General features: G+C 50.1%; 1 protein-coding gene across 1 annotated transcript in view; it reads right to left on the reverse strand.

Moving 5' to 3' along the window:
* Nucleotides 1-20,392, reverse strand: part of JAG1 (jagged canonical Notch ligand 1) — a 36,029-nt gene extending 15,637 nt beyond the window's left edge. The window contains exons 1-5 of the mRNA XM_043602891.1: nt 19,796-20,392; nt 19,063-19,368; nt 10,402-10,453; nt 4,757-5,011; nt 2,986-3,046 (exon numbers count right to left, since the gene is read on the reverse strand). Coding sequence (XP_043458826.1) covers nt 2,986-3,046; nt 4,757-5,011; nt 10,402-10,453; nt 19,063-19,368; nt 19,796-19,876 — 755 coding nt within the window. The 5' untranslated portion in view covers nt 19,877-20,392. The remainder of the gene's footprint in view (nt 1-2,985; nt 3,047-4,756; nt 5,012-10,401; nt 10,454-19,062; nt 19,369-19,795) is intronic.
* Nucleotides 20,393-22,150: the final 1,758 nt, after the last annotated feature.

The following is a 22,150-nucleotide window of genomic DNA, read 5'->3' on the forward strand; positions in this document are numbered from 1 at the left end:
CAGCCACCAGCCCCTCAAGTTTCAAGCCCTCGGAAACTTTAACTGCCTTCTCAAAACTCAAGCTGTGACAAACAGGAGGGGCCCCTGGAAAGCCTGGTGAAGTGGGGTGAACTTGGTACAGGGATGGGCAGAGTATTTCTATAACAGGACCTGGGAAAAGCTGAGGGAAGAACTACCACCACCCTCCCCCACCCCCAACCACTCAGCTGTAACTCTGGAAAACAAGCACCCCCAAGAAAGGAAAGCTTTCCGTTTCCAGAGAGCTGGAGGCAGGCTAGCAAATCCTTGTCATGGGAAAATTATAGGGATCCAGCTAATAGCTAATCACCCACGGCCAAGAGTCAACTTAACCCCTGAGAACACTGACTAACCACTTCCTAACTTCTACAAACAAGCCATCCACACCCCAGTTCAAAGAACCACCAGAATGCGTGGTTTAAAATGAATCAGACAGAGGATTTGGCTTTATGTAAAACAGAACATTAGTCTAAATGACAAGTGACCATTCAGAGGAGTAAAGAAAAAAATCTGGCAGAAATTTCGTTAAGAAAGTGGGACACTCAAGTTCGTGGGAGTTGGGGGGGGCAGGGTTCATTCAGTAAAAGATGAATATTCCTAGCTTGAAATATTAAGAGGGAACTGATTTGGAAATAGCAGTATTTCTTACTGTCTTCTTACTCCCTTCCAAATTAAGGATCAGTACACCTCTTCCATTTGCCTAATAAAAGCAAGAAGAGGCAGCTGAGGACCCAACCTCACCTCTTAATTAATGAGCGCTGGATCCCTAAGCATAAAAAAGAAACCACAAGAGGCCACAGATGACTTCAAAAGAAAACAAATAAAAATACTGACCCTAAAGAGGCATCCACAAAGTTATCCCAGTTAAATAATCTATGATTAAGGTTCTCATGAGAATTTGAAGTGACTGTCTTCATATGATGATTCATCATTAAGTTTGATATTATTGGCAGGCTTGCAATAAAGCAAGCATGTGCAACCAGGAGAAGGAATCTCAGTCTACTTGGGAACAACAAAACCAGTAAAGGTTTCTCATGTGAGGATAAAAAAAACAAACAAAAAAACAAACAAAAAAAACACCTCTGTAATACATAATCCAAAAGACAACTTACAGGGTAACTCGCCATTCAGCTATTTCTGGAGCAGGACACAACCTGAACCTCCTGGGCTAGAAGGTTCTGTTTTGATTTTCCTTCAAGGTAGGCAGAACAAGATGGGCTGAGGAGACTATGCAAATGATGTGTGGGAAAGTCGCACCTTAAGTAAATAAGGGCACCGGTGCGTGTCTGGGCAGGGAGTGGGAGGGGAGACTTCGAAAGAGAAAGGGCTAAATTCTGGAAACAAAGCCTGTTGTTCTGGCTGGGAGGGCCCTCCCCTGCGCAGCAGCATGCCTATTCTGATGACAGCAGCAGAAATCATGGTCGGACTCCGCTGATACCCATCTGAGCTCTGCACACGGAGCAGGCCCAGAGTGGCTAATAGCGCTGCTGATCTGACTTTCTCCAGGACACCCTTAATTATGAAGAGCACAGGTAGGTGGATTCCTGCTCAACCTTTGACAGCAATGCTGTTAAATACTACCGTCAGCTGCCACCATGGGGCTTCATATGCGAACCCACCCAGCCTTCCAGAAAATAAACTTTTCTCTCAAGTGTCAGAAGAGACAACTTCAGGTCAGCTTGGTTTTACTGGACTTCCAGCTGCCTTGGTTCTCACTTCAGTGTCAAGCCTCAGAGCTCAGTGTCCCCCCTGCATGGGAGGGGAACAGATGCCGTGGTGGAGCCATGAAGGTAAAGACCACAGAGAATTCTCTGTAGAGCGGCAGTCCTCAAAATACACTCACTTGGTAGGCTCTTCAAAATGCAGATTCTTGGGCCAACCCCTGGACTGGGGTTCAGTGGGTGGGGGGCAGTACCCAGGAATCTGAATTTTGACGGTTCCCCGTCACTTCAAGGGAATTCTGACTTGAGTACTGAGGTTGGGGGCAGTGATTCCCAAAGTCCGGTCCCACCAGCAACAGCAGCAGCACTGGGGAGCTTGTTAGAAATGCAGAGACTTGGGCCCACCCAGACCTATGGAATCAGTCTCTGCATTAGAACAAGAGCCCCAGGTAACATCTGTTTGAGATGCACTGGTTTAGATTGTTTTATATGCTTCCCTTGGCTCAAACCAGGGTGGCGTCTGGGGCAAAAATGAGAGGCCCCAGGGATCCTTTTGGTGTCACCCTCAATCTGCTAATCCTGAAGATTTGGGAGGAAGGAGAGTAAAGTGGGAGATTGTGTCAAAATGCCACAGACACCAACACTATTTCCTGAAGCAAGCCTTTCCTAAATGGGCATAATGTACATTTCAAGAAGGCTCCAAAAACTGTAATCGTGAACCAGTCGGGGTGGGTCTCTGGCTTCTGCATTGTCCGGGACCATAAAAGAACAGACTTCAAAGGCCAGCAGCAAAAGTCTACATTCATCAGGCTCAACTGACAAGATTCCAGCGCAGCCATTAACCTCTCAGCACCGGCCGGCTCCCGCCTGCAAAGGGGCCAGGAGATTGTACTAATCCCATTCTAAAGAATGCTCCGCTGTCCCCTATTGATGGGAAAAGTGGGGGAGGGCTAGGAGATGGCAAACAAGGTTGGGGGAGGAGACAGACTCAAAGAAACCCACATCCCTCCATCTCATCCATTAGCACTTTAAGGGGAAGATTATAAAAACGTGTTATCAATTTACAGAACAGTTAATACATGAAGTCACTGACTATGCCCATAAGAGTTTTTTTTTTTTCCAAGAGAGAAGTGTGCACATTCCACCAGACAGCTGGTATAATTTAATAAGCTTCGGATGTGCCTATTTGAATTTTTTTTTAAAGCTTTCTTGCCCTCCAAAGAAAAAGAGGCGTATTCACAATAAATTCAGTCCCTCTCTTGCATTAAAGAATTAAAAGATAATAATAATAAGTCTAGTCGTTTACCTGCAGTCACCTGGGAGTTTGCAAGACCCATGCTTGGGGCTACAGCCCTGTCGGCAAATAGCTGTAAAAAAACACAACACAGAAGGATGTGTCAAGCACATGGTTTCATGCACCACCACCATCATGAGAATGGCCTAGTGCATTAAGCCTACAAAATCCACGATTTTAAGAGATCTCATGTCAAGTCCATTGTAAGGAGAGGAAGATGGGAGGTGCCCAAATAGCAAATCCAGCTTTAAACTTCAAGGCCGTGCTAGCAGATCTTCAAAACATGATCCTACTCAGAAACAAAATGCAGGCAAGTTGATGGGGGAGGGGGATCTTCATCCAGTCTGTCTAAACAATAGCTACCCTGCTCCCTGTCAGTTCCCACCCTCTCCAAGAGAACAGGAGCTGTGATCCTTCCTCATCTCAACCACTCAGTCCCATCCCAGCACATTCAGATGAGCTCCAGCCTTCTTAACCCCTACATCACCATCCCCTAGAATGCCTGATGTCTCAAAAATCCCATGGGACTAACAAAGCCAAGCAGGCTGGCTTCATTTGGCAGGCTAATCTGGGGGCCAGCTCTGGTGGCACTTCTGTGAAGTAGCCTCACAAAGCAATTCTGCTTCCTTGATTAAAAGAAAAAAATTTGAACAGATGGTAAGAAATACTACACATGGTTTTTAAGTAATTGTTACTGATTTTTAAAACACCAACTACTATACGTTTATCAATTCATTGATCTGGATCCCGGAAATGCCATCCTTTAAAAATTCTAGTTATTTAAGAAAAGTCCAGGAGACCTGAAGATTCCTCTTCGTCCCACTCCTTAGTCACAATTCAAAAACTCCCTTTTTGGGGATATCTTGAAAGAATTTACCAAATTATGTGAAATTAGCAGAGGACATTGAAGTTTGTGAGGGCCTAGTCTGGTCAACTAGACTTACCCATTTGCAGTGAATTAGAAGCTTTGTAAAGGTAAAGACCACAGATAATTCTGTGAACATCTGCGTCTGTGTACTAACTCACTGAATCTGGGCAGAAGGGCTGGGACAGCAGACAGCACATCTAAAAGCCTGTACTACTGTGGATGGGCCCAACTCTACACAAGTAGGAAAGCTCAGGTTCACCACTCACCTCCACCCCTCAATGCCACAGCCCCCACAGATGCACAGTGAAAGCTTGCTGTAAGGCCACCCTGAGCTCAGGGGCTGTCATTTCCTACAGGATCATAGGTTTAGGCACTGAGCTAGCCCTGTCCCATGTGGCATCTGTTTTAGGTCAGGTTCCCTTAGAAGCAGAGCCTGAGAAAGGGATTTGGGTACAGGAGAAGAAACTGAAGGCAGCAGATGGAGGCAAGGGAAGGAGCTGAGCAGGGGTCTCAGCTGGAGTCTGGCTTCAACCTGATCCCAGGGGAAGCTCTGGAGTGTGAACGGAAGCACACAGTGCCAGCAGGGCTGGCCTTTGTACCCCCAATCCAGTCATTCACAGACTATGAGCAGTAGGGAAGGGGCAGGGAGTGGCTGTTTGGCCAAGGACAATGCTCCAGAGAAGAAACAGCTGTGAGCTGTTAGCAGCCAACATTCAGCAGTGGGGGCGGGGATGAGGGCACCAACAGCATCTTCTGTGCTCAGCATCTTTATGCCTCAGGCCTAGAAAACAGACCAAATATCCCCCCTACGCCACACTACCTGAGACAGCCACTTGACCCAGCGTGGAGAGAACTGGACACCAACAGCGACAGCCACTCCCAGCCTATTAACCCACCCAGCACAGACCCACACACCTTTGTTACATTCAGGGCCCATCCAGCCCTCCATGCAAGTTTTGTTGCCATTCTGGTCACAGGCATAGTGTCCAAAGAAGTCATCTCTGGGTCGGCAGAACTTATTGCAGCCAAAGCCATAGTAATAGTCATCACAGGTGACGCGGATCTGATACTCGAAGTGGGCAATCCCTGTGTTCTGCTTAAGCGTCTGCCACTGCCTGCTGGGGTTTATCATGCCCGAGTGAGAAGCCTTTTCAATAATGCTGTCAGGCTCTAGAGGCAGGGGGGAAAAAACAAACACACACCAAAAATAAAAAAAAAGCACTGATTGCATTAACATTCACATCAGAGCCTTCTTCCCTGACCATTTTGCCTACTTTTAATAACTAAAACCCATGTGGTATAAAATTCAAACGGTACAAAAGGACAGAAAAATGAGAAGTGTGTCCCCCTCCCCAGAAGCCTACACATTTATTTACCCTTTTTAATGGGTGCATAGTAGTTCACAATCTGGGAATAAAATGAAATACATTTTTCCCTCGTTCCTCACATATGTGCATTTAGGTTATTTTGGCCTTTTACAATTAAGCAAAGCCACAAAAAACATCCTTGAAACTGTCTGTCCATGTGCCTGGTTCTAGTAGTAAGAGACACCCTAGAAACGGAGTGCTGAGTCAGAAGACAGCACAACCCATCACTCCCATCCACAGACAACCCCAAACAGCCATGAGTGATGCCATCAACCTGTCCTTCTCCCTGCACAGGAAACTGGGTTTCCCAACAGCAATGCCAACATAATATACTATCAAACTTTCTGATCTTTGCCTGATAAGGAGAGAAGTAGCTCTTATTTTAATTAGCATTTAATTAAGTGATGGTGAGCACCCCTTCACGTGGTTACAAAGCCATTTGTATCTGTTCCTGTGAACTGTAACCTGTTTCTCTCCTCTGCCAAGTTTTCTATTGCGTTATTGGTCATACAAATTTGCAAAAGCTCTTTACGTATTCTAGAAAGCACCTTATCCCAGGTAAAGGTTAGCCATCTTTCTCTTCTGGTTTTAGAGTTTCGTGTCTTGCTTTAGAAAGACTTTGCCTACTTCAAACTCTTCATTGGAGCCGAGGGGTAGAGTTACGTTCTTAAGAAGCGATAAATTTGCCACCTTTTAAGCTTGCACTTGTACCTCAAACTTGATGCGTTTCACCTTTCACCTTTGCCCAGAAGGCACACGGGAAAGTAACGCACCCTAGTTTAGCGACAGGTAGACTGAGGATTTTTCTGAGCCGAGTCATGCTCTTTAAAAGGTGCCCATTGAAAATAAACATGCCCAGAGCTCAAGCAGCTCTCAAGAGAAATAAGAAGTGGTCCCTGCCCTGAGGTCACTTATAATCTAGTCTCAGAAAAGAGACAGGTACGAAAATAAATCCAAACACTGGGTGCCAGGAATCCAGGGGAGGGCTGTGAAAAGGAAGCAAGGCACTAAGCACCCCAGCCTGGTCTTGTTTGTTTTCTTAAACCTGCCAACACCAACCCTTCACCACCTTGTCAAATTCAAGGCCACCTTGGAGAGACAGTATTAGGACCTACTAGCAATGTCTGTGATTTTTACCCACCCACACCCCTGTTTTTCTAGGCTCAGGGCCTGTGCTCATTTACAAGGTTATACAAACCCAACAGGTGACCAAGAAAGGAGGCGCTCCTGGGGTGGGGGGGGGGGGAGGGCTTCATCCACATGACTCCCAGCTTCACCCCAGGGTCAACCCTCTGGGTTTAACTGCCATGTGGGCAGGACAAGCCTTGAACAAGCCCACACACCTGCAGACTTACACCCCAGCACACACAGAACCACTTGCAGATAACACTTTACTAACATTAAGTTTTGCAAATAAACACAGGCCAAAGAATGACAAAAATGTCCTTCCATTAACTGTATGTTTGCTCTGCTGGTTTAATTTGAAAATGCAGCAAGCTATTACCACGTGATTATGAGTTCTGCATAAAGGAATTACTTAAACACATGGCTCGAAGACCTCCAGCATCTCTCAGGCAGGTAACGACAACAAACAACTGAAACAGGAGTCCGGGGCGATCCTAAAGGCCCAGGCGGACAGGTTGTTTCCAGTAGTTCAGTATACTTTCCTCCCATTTCTAGGAGATGGGAGAACGATCATTTCAGAATCCTCAGAATCCTCGATGTGGCTAACAGATCTGTAGACCTACCCTCACACCTGTATGGCAGATTTTCCCTGGCAGCTCCCAGGCAGGGAGTCAGGTGCGTCTAGGGCATGCTTTCTGGCATTTGGGTTACAAGACAGCCAGTTTGCTGCCTGCTTCTTCTAAGCTGCTGTCACCTGAATCCTACTTCCTCTCAGCTTGGGGCACAGAAGTGCATCTGGGGTAGTTCACTTGGGAGTCCAGCTTCAGGACTGGAGAAGGACATTAACAGACCCTCCTGAGACCTTAGCTGTGTGAAAGTGGAGCACAAAGCCTGCCCCGCTGCCCCCTAGCCTTGCAGGCCATGGAGGTAATGAGGTGAGTCTGAGCATAACCCTGGGGCCACACTAACCCATAAACCTACTAGACAGGAGCGTAGCCAAGATGGTGAAGCTAGAAGGAAAACCTGGTCTAAGTGTGCCAGTTTGTGTTCACGTATCTACGGAACAGTCCCATACACTGAAACCATCTGTACAGGAAAAATCTGTACCCTTATGTAGTACAGTTTTGAAACATAATGGAAATGACCTCGGAGGACTGATGCCAGGAGCGCCAGGCTCAGACAGCACTCTCTAACACACAGACAGTACCTAGGCTTTGTCTGGGCCAGGCTCTCTCTGCAGAGCTGATGGGAGAAGGAATTCTCGGTCCTAACCCTCAGGGCTCTGCCTCTAATCTGAAGACAGGATATCTCCAACTTGTTTGGCCCTCGAAGAGTAGCCAACTCCATCTGGGTTGCTACACAACCTTAGCCTCTGCCCTCATGCAGTACAGTCCCATGGGAGGGACAGAGATTGAAGAGAGTAATAAGCAAAACCTTCCAGCCTACATGAGTAGCACATGCAAAGGCCCTGTGGCAGGACAGAATGTGATGGTGCATTTGAGGACAGAAAGGTGACTGGTGGGATAGGACCAGAATATGGATATGGTAGAGGACAGTGTGGCATGCAGGCTGGAGCTAGCAGGGAAACAAGATGGCTGTGCAAGGCCTTTTGGGCCACACAGAGATGTGTCCCAAGACTATCAGGAAGCCACCAAGGGGCTCTCAGTGAAGATGATAATCGAATCAAATCCAGATGTACACTAGGACCTAATAGAAGATACTATGTTGATCATATTTCAGGTAAAAAAAAAACGAAACACTCTCAAAAGACCAGGATGGCAGAAGAATGGAGGAAGCATGGGAGGTGGACGGGAGTAGATATGGATGGACTAATGTGGTCACTAGTGTAGGAGTTCAGGTGTTAGCAGATGGGGACTTGGACCAGGACAGTGGCAGGGGATGTGGCGAGAGGTGGCAGGATTCCAGTGAACTGTTGGGAGAGATTTTCAGAACTTGGAGGTGGATTAGATATGGATGCTATGGATGCTCCCTTAGAAAGGGAGGTACACAGGGTGTCTTCCAGATTTCTGGCTCATGGTTCTACGTGTTGAAATGCCGGTGCCAGTCATCCATGAAGGGCCCTAGGCAGGACCTCATCTGAAGAGAGAAGATGCCAAATTTGTTTCTGAACGTGAATTCAAGATCCCTTGGAAGCATTGTAAAAAGAGACGCTGAATAAACAAGTGGATAAAGCATTTCCTCCTCTCGGGTTCACAGAGGGAGTTCCAGTCACCTGCATGTACTGGGCATTCCATGACTTTGTGGCCATTCCTTTCTTCAAGGGTAGAGGTCTGAAGTTCTTTATCCCTGCCCTAAGCCCTTCTTGTGCTATTCCATGGACTTAGTTACTCTCTCCCCAGCGAGGAGATGCCCCAGAATCCAAAACCAGGGCCACCATGAAATGTAGACAACCATGGGCAGCTCTAGATGGGCATCCGCTTCCCAGGGGCACAGCTACCTGACCTGTGGGGTGATGGAAGGGCCAGGAAGGGCCCTGTAGGTGCTAGAGGGTCAGTGTCCTGATCCAGCTCTTACCATGAGCCAGGATCTCAAGGATGTTCACTTTATCAGACTGTTCTAACATCCAAAAGGGAAGGGAAAAGAGGACCACATGTGCACCAGAGGCTCTCTGGTCTATTTCCCTCCCTCCCCAGCTCCGAGTCTTTCCCATGCTTAGTTACCATTGTGACCAGGTCACAGTGACACAACACTCAACGTTTGTGTTGTGGGGAGGGAGGAGAGAACAAAACGGTGTCTGTGACCCTGACTGGTCATATGACCCACAACCAAGGCTGGTTACCACCCTCCCCTCCTACCACACCACAGTGGGACAGGGGTGCCCCTCGGAGAGGAAGGCCACAGATCTGGGTTTTGGATGTCAAAGCAAGAAGGGGGATCCAAATGGCCTGGAGCCTCTGGCTCACCAGGGCTCAGCAAGGGCTATGTGGCCCCCAGTGGCCCAACAAGCCATATGCAGCCTGAAGCAGCCTAGCAGGTACCAAGCCTCCAATGTGCCCACTCTGGGCATGCACCATTCTCAGATTCAATTAAAAAAAAAAAAAAAAAAAAAACATGATGAGAAAATGAGGGGAAATATTAGCAGCAGCAAAAACAAACAAAAAAACCCAAATAAAACAAACAAAAGAAAAAAAAACACAAAGAAAGGGTGAGTTAGAGAAGCAAAAGGGATGAGACATTCAGAGAATGGAGGGCAAAGACAAAATGTTGGATCAACCCTTCCTCCCGCGCAGACTAAGGAATTTCAACGTGAACCACATTTTCCCAGGACGATCCTCCCAGCAAAAACGGAATGCACAGTTACTGCAGGTGAGAGAAAACACTTTTAAGTTACATGTAAGGAGCAAAGACTACACTTTATAAGCCAGGCTGCTGCCAGTTCCAGACACAGCCTCAGTGGCTTCCCCACCAAAAGCCACCCCTCGAAGCTCTGAAAAAGCAGCCTGCACTGAAACAGTCATCTTTCAGAAGGGGCCAGGCAGGTGTGGTACCTGTGAGGCTCTGGGATTCCACTTCAATGAAAGGTCTGTGGTGCACAGTGTGGGAAAGAAACCCTGACTGCCTAGAAGCTCACCTGCCCACCAAGTGAAATTCAAGGTCGGCCTTTAGATTTAGAGCCCAGCGCCACCTCCGCAGGCTTTATCTTTCCGATGAGAGATTAAACACTCACTTAAAGTTTAAATGGACTTTTAAAAAGTCACCACTTTGATCCTTTAGCAGTCTACAAGGTTTTAACGTTGTAAAACCATTAAGATCTCTATCCCAACGATAATCTAGGTCCCTTAGTCAGGGACTGAGTTAACAGGGAATCTGTCCTGGCCACTTAATGTTCCAAGCGAACGTTCTGGGAAGGTTATGGAAAAGACTGCATGGAGCAGTTTGCCCTGGAGTATGGGCCCTGGGGTAGGGACACAGGGGGCAGACAGCAGGGAGTGGTACAAGTCCTCTGAAGCATTCAGGAGATAGATTCAGCTCTGACACTGCTGTACTCTAAGCACTGTGCTTCCACAAAGACGCACCCAGAGAAAAGCCCCTTGCTGTGATACTTACGGAGAGTGTCATTGCTGGAATCCCACGCCTCCACGAGCAAAGTGTAGGACCTCTGCAACACAGATAAACAACAGCTTAGTATTCAGAAATAGAGGTCAGGGCCCAAATGTCTACCTTGCTTGGCCTCCCCACACACTCTGCCAAACAGAACCACAAAGCCAAAGTGACAACTCTGTTTGCTGTGGAATGGAGGTCACCCAACTCCCCTCCCTGGCACCCACCCTCAGGTTGATGCTTTCACCTGGTGGGGGCCCACAGTGGTCAGTCAGGGCCGTTATACGCAAGCAGCCCAAAGTCATCATGAGGAAATACCACCTCCCTATATGTGAATGCTATACGGTTTTCCAAAACTTTCCAGACCCTAACTCCAGTGCATGAGAAAAACACACAAAGAATTTATTCTAAGCTAACCTAACCAGGTATTTGTACCGGGGGAGGGGAGGCCCCCTCATCCAGTGAGGAGGGCTGGCTATTGCTAAGGTTACACTTTGGGCCCTGGTGGGGCAGTCCCTAGGGAGGCCCCCTTTTCCTTTTCAGAACCCCTTTGAAAGCCCTGTCTGTGTGAGACCATCTCGGCTCCCACAAGTATCAGGTGACTCTAGGAAGCAGGAGGGGGTAGGTGCAAAGAGACTAAGACAAAGGCGGTGACCTAACTTGGGGTGTTTAGGGGGCAGACTCTGGGGACCAGAGTACAAAAGGGAGAAATAATCACACACCCATGGGTTATAGCTATTGACGGACTTATCTGTCAATAAGATCTAACATTCCAGGAATAATCAGAGTCCACTAACTAAACAAATTCCCTGGACACTGGCAGGATGCCAGCTATTATACTGAAGGCACCTTTTATCTTCCAGGTTTATCTCAGAATTCTACCTCCCCCCCAAATCCAAGCCATTAGCAAATTCCCGCTTTTACTCAAATCTTCATTTGTAATTTAGAATGAGGTCAGTCTCACAAAACAGAAGGGTTTAAATAAACCTGCTATCTTGAAGCTGGAGAAATAGATGGGGGTTGGGGGGAGCACATGAGTCCTTCCTCCGTGTCCCTGAGCTGTCACTGTCAGATACCAATGCATCGGAAATAGTGTGCATTTCTCAAATAATCCCGTGCCACCAGACACACAGCCACCATGAGAAGGCACCCACAAGGTGAAGGCAAAAATGGAACACGAGAGGAAAAAAAAAAAAAAAAGAGCTTCATTCATAACTCTAGACAAGCTTACTGCTCAGAGACACAGCATGCCGTCTCTGAATATAAAAATATCTTGTGATAGACCCTGCTTTGGAATTCAGCCGAAATATGTTTCATACTCAAAGCAGAGCCGGATTCCATTTCGTTCACTGATAACTGTGGGAAAATGCTCTGAAAAGCAAGCAAAACCAGGCAAGCCGGGGCACATACCCAGCCCTCTCCTGTTTGGTGGCCACGGGTCCAAATTCATTGTTGTCATCGTTAATATTTTATTAGTCAAAGTTACATCTTATTTACAGCCTCTAAGTTTCCTGGGACTTCCTACAAATTACAGGACTCTTCCCTGAGAGCAGCAAGAAATTACATTTCTCTACTGATTGGAGGTGAGAGCCAAATCCAAATGAGGCCAGATGTGTATTCTGTATAATTAAGCTCTTCGTTTGCTGGCCATGTTGAGACCCACGTTCTACACTTCCACGTATTGTTGTAATTAATCCTGATTAAATGCATTGATATCCACATTTCTGACAGACTTGCACAAGCACTAAACACCTAACATCCACAAACCCCACAGAAAGAAGGCGTGCCGGGACTGAGCTGGCATGACAGTCTTAACCCTGCTTAATGAATGCTCAAAGAAGGCAGCATCCTTCAAACTTGCACAAGAACCTGGAAGACCAAGCTGTGTACCTGGCTCATCCTCACCAGAACTGGTGAGACCTCAGGAGTTGCTGACCAACACCACGCAATCCTGAGGGTTGGGTGGCACAGAGTTCTGGACAGGGAGTGTCCTGATCTTCCGTGAACTGCCTTCTTGGTGGTGGACATGGGGTTTGGGCTGGGGGCTGCAGCACTGGCAACAAGGCCTTGCCAAAAAAGAAAGAAAAAGCCCTGGGCCATCTCTCTTTCTGGTTTCGGAGAAGGACTTATGGTTCTGGGCCTCACCTCCTGGAGCAGGAGGATTCCTCCCACCCAGCCTTCAGAAGAAAGGATTCCCTCCAAGGCCCCTATTAGGAGGCCCTCTTACCTCCCACTCCATCCCCACACTATAGATCAACAATCAAGATAATTTGGTAATGATTATTACTTGCTAGGAACTTTAATTTTTCCCAGGCCCACGCTTGACCTCTGTACATCCCAGAATATACTTCCAGACTCCAAGATCCAGACCACGCACACACTTTATACCATCCTATGAAGCCAGTACCAGGCCAAAAATCAGATGCAATCTGCTATGATCTTGTCACGCCCAATTTGTCACTGCAAATATGACCCCCTCCCCCGACAGCGGAGCCCAACTCACTGGGCATCCCCCACCAATGGCTCGGGGAGGGGGTGCCAGGCCAGATGATGGGCAAGTGTTCCGACTCAAGCTCCTATGAAAATACCACCCACGAGAATCACAAATAGCAAATACCAGGATTTTTCTTGGTTTCAAACTACAAAAGTAAGACTAGAAGAATCCCCTTGCTTTCATCTCTTCTCTTCAATCTCCCCAGAACAGCCTGGGGGCAAAGCAGGAGGGATGGGCAGCTAACACAACTTCAGCCTGGGCCTGTGCCCCTTCCCACCTCCAGGCCCAGGGGATGCTGGCAACAGTGGCTGGTTCTTATTCTCGTGCAGCAGGAAAGAGGGACAGCCAGCTTTCAGAAGGACTTCCACAGCCTTTTACCTAAAGGAGGGCCCCAACTTCGAAATCCCAAGGCATCCCAGGATCCCAAGGGCCTCTTCCCGCCCCGGGCACCGTGGCTGCGGGAGGGCTGTGTTCTGCGCCCATCTGACTCCTCGGTGGTTACCTTGGCACCGGGCAGAGTGGTAAGCACTTAATTGCCACATTAAGAAGGGGGATGTAAGAAACAAAGGTAATTGTGTTGGCAGCTGGGAGCTTCCTTTTCCTGGCAACAGCGGCAGCCAAACCAAGCCCTGAGAAGAGGCTGCTTCCATTCCTGCCAAGCTGACGGACACAAACAAACCGCCATCCAAACGGCACGCGTGCGGCGTCCAAAACCCCAGGCCACCGCGACAGGCGGCCAAGGAGCACACACCCTGGGAATGCCCGATGTGCCCAGGGGGCCATTGTGCGAGTCAGTCGGCCCCCGGGTTTGTCTGGGGCCCTGTACTCTGCTGACTCAACTGTCGCTTCCTGTCGCAGGCCCTGTATTAGCAGTATTTTTGGAGAGGCCGCATTATTCTCTGTAATCCTCATTTCAGTCAATTCGGCCACACTATTGTCCTGCCTGCGTCTGGGTGGCCACAGTATAAAATATTCCAGTCACAAACATACCAAATAAAGGCTTCAGAGATCGCATGTGTGGGCACACGCACGCTCGCACGAAAAATTCACGTGTCACAGGGCGGTGGTGAGGGGAGGGCCTGAAGAAAGGACAACTTCCCCACAGCATCCAAGCCAAGACAACTTCAGCCATAGACAGCAATTCAGTGTGCAGGGCTTGACATTTCAATAGAGTCCGATCTGGTTACAAAGGGCGATTTTCTCATGAAAGCCCACCTCAAAGACTCACCGAGTGGGCCCCAAAGCTCATATCCAGATTGGAGAGGCTCAATGAGATGCCCCCACCCCCTTTCCCATCATTACCCTTACCTGTTTGAAAAGCATCCCACTGATAATTAAATGCACCAGTTACAAAAGGGTGGCGAGGTTAATAGATAGAATACCGAGAAACCAGCCAAGCACAACCGTCCGGTTCACACAGAGCAAGCCTGAACAAGAAGCCTTTCTACTTATTTACTAAAAGTGCACAAAAACTGGGCTGAGCTGGTAGAGGACTCTGAATGTTGGACTATTTATTGTACCACTTTTAACCACTGGGAGCCATGCTGCACAATTTCTTCCCTGCACATGTACCACACCAGTGACAAATGTCGCCGGCCCCGTAAAAACAAGGGCCACAGGGGCAGGGCAGTCCATGCAATGATCAGAAACCAGCAAGGAAATCACAACACAGCCACTCGGCATCATGAGCCAAGAGAAAGGTGGAACATTTCTGAATGCAAAACCCTATCCCCGCCTCTGCTACCATTCTAGAAAACATGAGAATCATCACATCCTAACACATCTTCCTCAAGTTGAAAAATTGGTTCAACTTATTCTGTTCTAGTTTTTTTTTTTTTTTTTTTTAAGTATATTTAAAAGCTGGAACCAAGTGTTACTTCTCTCAGCTCAGAACCTAACCTAGGGGGTTAATAGGTAGGGGAAGGAACATGCTTATAGAAGTTTACCAAGGGGGGGGGATGCTCAGGAACATTTGCTTTTATGGATTATCATGCTCATTGTATGCACATCCAGATATTATGCATTCTTACATTGTAACTAATCTTGAAAAGCCTGACATTGGAACCAAGTTCTGGCCTTTACAATGGGCTGGTGGCTGCTATGAACCCAGTCAAGGCCTCTGTTTACATTCTTGTTTTCAGATCAGGAACATGATCTTTGTTGCCTTGGCTTCATTTTTTCACGAACAACATTTTGTCCACCAGGCTAAACCTTCCACATGCCTTCTATCCAAAGGGTCCCTTACCACTCTTCGCTATAAAGATTTTACGCAGTATTCAGAGCACTGATTCCAGGGAGAGGACATGCCTGAAAGTGGCTGCTGCCACTCCTCCTTATCCATCCAGCTCCCCAACAGCCTTGATGCCAAAAGCTTCACTGTTCTCTACAAATGTTTGGAGTCCCTGTAGAATTATGGGTGTGGAGTTGGTGGGCTGCAAACTCCTATAAGTATTGGAGGTTTGAATAAGTTGCTAAGAAACAACACAACAAGGAGGAAGAAAACACAGAGAAGTTTACACCTAGAAAAGAAAAAAAAATTAAAAACCAAGTACCTTGCAGAAGGATTTCATGTGGGGAGCAGCCACTCTGAAGACACTTAGCACAAAGTGAGTGCAGCTCTTTCCCCCAAGCCTGGTTTTGCAATACAGACCTGTCATTTCATCACTTTGACATAGGTGTCTGGGAGCAGAAGAGGTTTTCTCCACATAAGGAAATCCCTTGCTCCAAGCCCTTATACTCACATGTGTCATTTGCATGCATGCATGCATGATATGGCCACATGGGTTGCACACACTGGCTGTAGAAAGGAGCCAGTTCAAATGAGAACCCCATCCCTCTACCTTCTGCGTGTCCACACCACACTTACAGAGGCTCAGGGTCCAGGAAACACAACAGAGGGCATAAAGGCAAGGACACTGTCAATTACATTCTGTGATTAACCTTGTGACATCTGATTTACCCAAACCCCTGGCAGTTGCTCAATCAGGCCTTAAGTATAAAGGAGACCAAAGTTGGCATCACTCTGGTATGCAAGAAACACACTTCATTGGATTTTCCTGAAAAATTCAGCTGCTCCCAGCAAGCCTTTTATCACTGTCAATGGCATTTAAATAGGACGCCAAAGGAACAAACATCTCAACCACTTCCCCCAAAGTTTCTCTAGATTCAGTTCACTGCAGGGTCTGCAATGGATCAATACAGCGAACTGGGGTTCTGGAGTTCCTAAAAACCTTTTGGGGCTGGTTAGTAGTAACTTCATTAATGTATTCTTATTAAGCAGGTACCACTGGGATTCAGCACTAATTTGGGGGAGGCACGACCTAACCATTTCATTGATTTATAAATGGTTATTCCCAAATCACTTCCCGTTGAGCCCAACTACCTTCCATAATGTATGTTCTTATCACTAGGTCCCCCTGATTGGAGGGTCATAAATCAGGCCAGTTGCTTCAAGTCAAGACCCTGTGAGCAGCACTGGAACGGGGATTAGAAGCCACAGATGAGAACCACAGGCCAGGAGCTGGGGCAGCAGACATCAAATGAAACATAATCAGATACTATCCGATGGGCAGGCCCACCTCTACAGAGCCTCCCACATGGACACTGGAATGTGGACTAGATTTCAAATGTGGCCAAATTATTTCCTCTTCTTCCTTTCTAGAGCACGAACAGTTATTTGATTGGGGTCATAATCCCAAACAAAAGGCATGAATTACACCACCTTCCAAACTGACCTACTGTGCACCACGAACCAGGATTCTCCCACTGTCCACACATTTGGGAGGACCCATGTGGACAGTAACTAATTGTAGGGTCAGGGGCTCAAGTGGCTGGAAGTCCAAGGCGGTTTTTTTTTTTTTTAAAGACCATATTGTCTTTCCATATTGAATTTTGTACCAAGTTCAGTTTTTACCTATTCAAGAAAGTCAGTTCTAGATAGACATGCTTATTAATATTTAATTGCCAAACTGAACGAAGCTGCACTAACTACGTCAATACTTAAGTGCTTTCACTTCACTTAACACTCACCCTGGAATCATTCTTGAAAGTTACAGACTGTGGTGTTTCTCCAACCACACTCGGGAAAATAAACTAAAACAATACACCTAAACTCCACTTTCTCTTGGGAAGTAAAGCTTATGTTTCACAGCAGGCCTTTTAGGGGGCAGGGTGGAGACTCATTTATGAGTGATACATGCACTTGGCCCAACTTCAAAAGAACCACACTCAGTGTAGCCCCAGCGTTCTCCCCATTCTAGAAAAGCCGAGAGTCTATTTCATGGTTGGTGACCCGTGGGCCCTGAAACCACAGAAGAGCACCAGCAAATCAATCGTCTCCCTGCCCCACACACGGCTTCCTGCTCATTCCCCATCTAGGGCTCTGCCAAGTGTCAAATGGGGACAGACACACACCTAGGTCACTTTCCAAAGCTAGGCGTGGGGGAGCAAGGCTCCTTGTTCTCATCCAAGCGGTCCTCTGACCCTACTCTCCAAAGTGAGCCTCAGCCAGGCCTGCAGCTTTTCCACATCACTAATAAGATTCCTTTTATGGTCTTGTGAAACGCAAGGGGCTCCGGACTGATCCTCAGGAGGGTGGAACCACCTGCAGGCCCCTTCCCCCTAAACTCCAAACACAAGTTCAAGGGCGGTCAGTATTCACAGTTAACTTGGGCCCAGTCAGATTAGAAAATGGCCAGCCTCTTTAAAGTTCTCCCTAGTAGGGGATTAACAAACAAGATAAACACTCTTTGTAAAATTGAAATCCGGCAACAGACGAGGCGGCCGTCGGTTCTCAGAGAACTCCACATACCACAGGTTTTTATAAGCCCCTTTTAATGGCATGTTTCTGATAACTGTCTTATCTCACCCATGGCAGAGGGCACTTTATAACGCCAGCTCCAGTAAATGTGGGCCTTGAGAGCCACCCCAAGATACACCCACACACCGGCACGCATTCACCAAAGTACCCTCCCTTTCCATCCCCTCCCAGGGATTCGAATCACAGCCCCAGCCTGCGGGTAGGAGGCAGCAGAGTGCACCCCAAGACAGCACGTGGTGGAGAGTATTCCCCTGGACATTGAGCACCGCTCCCCTCCCCTCCCCCCCTCCACCTCGCCACCCACCCTCACAGACTAGGCCAAGCCCCAGTCCTGGCGATGAGCCACACCTACCGGACAGCAGGAGCTGAGCAGAGGGCACGAGCATTTTCCCCTTTCCTCCCCTTCTGCAATCACACTCATCTTCCTTCTACCCAATTTGGGATGTTGCAAGGGCCTCGTTGCAGAGTCGGCTGGCTGGCCTAGTTGCACCGGGGCGGGGGTCCACGCACTCGCACTCTCAGCGGCCGCCTCTAACAGCCCCCCCCCCCACTTCCAGGCCTTGACACGCCCCCGGAGGCTAGCGGGGGCCGGGCGCCCGCCGGACGAGGGCGTACCCCCGCCCTTCCCCGGGAAGTTTGCAAACACAGCTGGTTCCAGAGCCCGGGAACCGCTGGAAGTGAGGCCACAACGGCTACACCGCGCGGGGGCGAGGGCAGGAAGGGGCCGGCAGGGGGCGGAGGCTCTTGGGTTCACAGCTCCAGCCGCAGCTTGGAGACACCCCCCCAACCCCCCACCCGTCTCTGCGGCAGCCGCCCCCGACCCCTTACATTCAGCCCAGAGCGCGTCCCCGCACGCCCCAAATCTCCCGGGGAGCAGCGGGAAACGGGCTCCCCCACACCCTCCAGGAAGGACACGCCCGCCCTCCCAGCCGCTCACGAGAAAGGGGAGGGTGCCGATTTGGACGGCGTTGGAAGGCCAGAACTGCGCCGCGTCGCCTTCCATTGGCGCATCAGGTTTAATTGGTTAAGCAAAGATCATCTATAATGAACTCCTAGCTCGGGGCGGGGTCACTCTAGGGCCTTCGTGTTAGTTGCAAGTTTAAACCAGACTTCCTGGGAGCTTTGCCCCACAAACCTCTGTGGGCTCCCCACTTTTGGGCGCTTAGCAAAAAAGCCACGAAGATAGGGCCTGCTGATAAGTAACTATATAGTCTCGGCTGCCCAACACCCCACCCCACCAGACTTTTCCAGTTAGCTCGGAGTTTCAAGCCAAGGTCCTTTAAATCTCTCTCGCAAGAGAGAGGCGCGTGGGTACGGACCTCGGCGGGCCTCCCTCACCGCGTAGCCCACTCACCGGCCACGCGAAACTGAAAGGCAGCACGATGCGGTTGCGTTCGTTGCCACGACTGGCCTTGAGATTGAAGGTGTTGCCCCCGATGACAGGAGTGGAGCCCGAGCCGAAGCTGCAGGGCCCCCCGGCCGTGACGCGGGACTGGTACTCCTTGAGGCACACTTTGAAATACGTGTCACACTCGTCGTGGGAGCACTTGCGGTCCCCCGGGTTCCGGACGCCGCCGCAGCAGTTCCCGTTCTGCAGCTCCCCGTTCACGTTCTGCATGGACAGGATCTCCAATTCGAACTGGCCGGAGGCCCCGCACACCTGCCGGCGAGGGAGGGAGGGAGGTCAGCGCAGGGGAAAGTTGTTTTCTTCGAGGGTGGAAGTAGCGACTCCCTCCCCGCCCGCCCCGACGAGCCCTCAGCGCCAAGTGAAAATAATTTTGCAAAACTGAGTGCAAGGACTAGACGTGATTCCCGTACAAAAAAATGCACGAGTGCAGGAGAAATCCGACGACTGCCCCCGGGGAGAAGAGCGGTGAGAACGCAGCCCCCTGCCCCGCCGGGAGGATACATTTAGGAGGCCGGAGGCTCCCCCAGCCCTTGTGCAGCCTCTCAGGCGCAGGGACCCGGCGGGGAAGCCGAACGCCCGAGGGCTCCCGAGCCCGTTCCAGGCGCCCAACCGCAGGCGTCCAGGGCGCTGCGAGGAAAAGGAGAGGGCGGGCCGGGAGGGAGGCCCGGCGGGCTCCTACCTTGGCTCGCAGGGCGCAGAGCAGGGCGAGCAGGAGGCTCAGGGGGCGCCCGGGCCGGCCGCGCGTCCGTGGGGACCGCATCGCTGCGCCGCGCGCCGCGGGCACTCGGGACGCCGCCGCTGCTGCTCGCGCTGGTGCTCCGACCGGTGCTGCCGCCGGTGCTGCCGTCGCCGCTGCCCCTGCGGCTGCCGCGTCCCGGCTCTAATATACTCCGCCGATTGGAGCATGCACGACTGGAAAACAACACCACTTTTCAAAAGCTCTTTCAAGAGCGGCGCGTTCCAGAAGGCAAAGGGCCCGGCCTCCTTTTATTATTCTGATCGCTTCTTTGAGGCGCTCCCCCTCCTCTTCCACCTCCCGGCTTTCTTTCCTTCTCTCGCGCTCCCCTTCTTTTATTATTATGATTATGCGCAGCCTTTTATTCCCTTTCAGATCAGCTGCTTAGAAAGGAGAGAGGGAGGGGAGAAAAAAAAAAAAAAACGAGCCCAGCTCGCGGGCCGGCCGCAGGTAACACAATGACGCGTGCCCGCCCGGCTCTCGGAGAGGGACTCGGAGAGCCCGTCTGAGAGCAGCGGCCCGGTCTGGCCACCTCTACCCAGCGCGCGGGGCTGGCGCATGCGCGCTTATTAATATTCATGAGGGGGCGTGCCGTGAAAAAGACACGCCCCTTCCCTCCGGTTGATGGGGAGAGGGAGTACTGGGAGGAACTTGGAAGGGGCTGGGGGGCTTAGCGACGCGTGATAAGACCTAGACGTCGCAGGGCCCAGCGCACACCCTCGTCCTCAGGATCTTTGGACCAGGCGGGAAGGGGGGCAGGGTGCGGCGAGGAACTTGGTAGGGCCCGCTGCTCAGGGACGCGCAGGGCCATGTAGATGGCCACGAGCCCCCTCGGACTCCTCGGGTCGGGCGCCTGTGCCCGCAGGTGGAGGCCCCAGGTGTAGGCGCCGCGGCGCTGCCTGAGCGGTCGGAGCGGGACAGCTTCCGCCTTCCAAGCCGCCTGCGTCAGCTGCGGCTTTTGCCCCAGGAGGAGGGCCTGCCCGCCGGGAGCCCGGCCCGCTTCCCGCGAGCAAGCGAGCCGCCCAGAGCGCGCTGCTGGCAGCAGTAGTGGCAGAGGCGGCGGCGGCGAGGCTGGCGTGCTTGCCGCCGTCTGCTCGCCCGGCGGAGGCGACCTGGGCAGGCGCTGCTGGGAACTTTGAAAAACTTTCCCGGAGCCAGGCTTGCCGCAGATTCGAGGGGAAGCCTCGGTCGCGCCCCACCCCCTCCCCGATCCAAGTCTGCGAAGTCCCGGAGGGCTGGCAGCTTCCCTTACAAACCGTGCCAGGGCGGAGGCTAGGGGAAACCGAGTGGGGAGGGCGACGGACACACTGGGGTCTGCTCAGGTTTGGGGAGGGGCTGAGGGAGATGCTGATGGGCTTGGGCTCACACCCGGCTGGTCCCACTGCCCAGGCCGCAGTGCTGGGATTGCACCTGTAGGCGGCCTCCGAGCAGCTCTCTGGGTGGTGAGAGAAGAGCCTGGAAGGGTCCGTCTCACCGCCATCGCCCAGCAGCAGAACTTGGCTTCTTTGGGGATGGCAGTGGAAAGGGATGCTATTTTCCACCTTGAGGCGAGCCTCGCAATTAACAGCGATACTCCTGGTCATAACCAAGGTCAAAGGAAACCTGCGGGTTGGACAAAGCCTCTGCCAACCCGTCTCACAGTGGACCTGCTGCTACGTTTGACGGGACCTCTTTAGGGAACAACTTGATTCCTACTGAAAGGTAGACAAGGTTTTGGCTCTTACATGTTCTGCGGAAAAGCGTGACTATTAAGGAGCAGGATCGTGGTTTGAGCCCTATGGAGCTGTGGGGTATGAAGACTTGTAATGGGTCAAGAGAAAATAGTTTCCAATATACTGAGTTATGAGAGCATAAAAGGTTGGGTAAAGTGTGGTTATTTACTGCTTTTAATGGGTGGCTCAAATGGACAATAATTTTGGTGTCAGATCTCATCACGCTGGGGAATAAAGCAGCCAGCTGACCTCTTCACATTGGTTGAAAGCCACCAAGGGTGGTTTAGCAATCTTGGCATTTTAGCCACCCAGGAAATACTCCTAAGAAAGGTACCTTCTTAATGGTAGTATGTCCCATCTTGATGATCATTGGTGAGATAATCCATATTCTGGAAGGGACATATCCAAGAGCAGAACAAATTTGCAGCTGGCATAGGCAGTAGTAACTTGGGCATTTTGTCTTCATGTGCACCAGTCCCTGCAATCATCCTAAATACAAGGCATTCAGTTGTCCAGTATAATTGCATCTAGACTTTCCTCACCACAGTTTGCAAACAAACCAGTCTCCTCTACCCCCTATCTTCGT

This window comes from Prionailurus bengalensis, chromosome A3, assembly GCF_016509475.1.
Source record: "Prionailurus bengalensis isolate Pbe53 chromosome A3, Fcat_Pben_1.1_paternal_pri, whole genome shotgun sequence".
Taxonomy (NCBI): domain Eukaryota; kingdom Metazoa; phylum Chordata; class Mammalia; order Carnivora; family Felidae; genus Prionailurus; species Prionailurus bengalensis.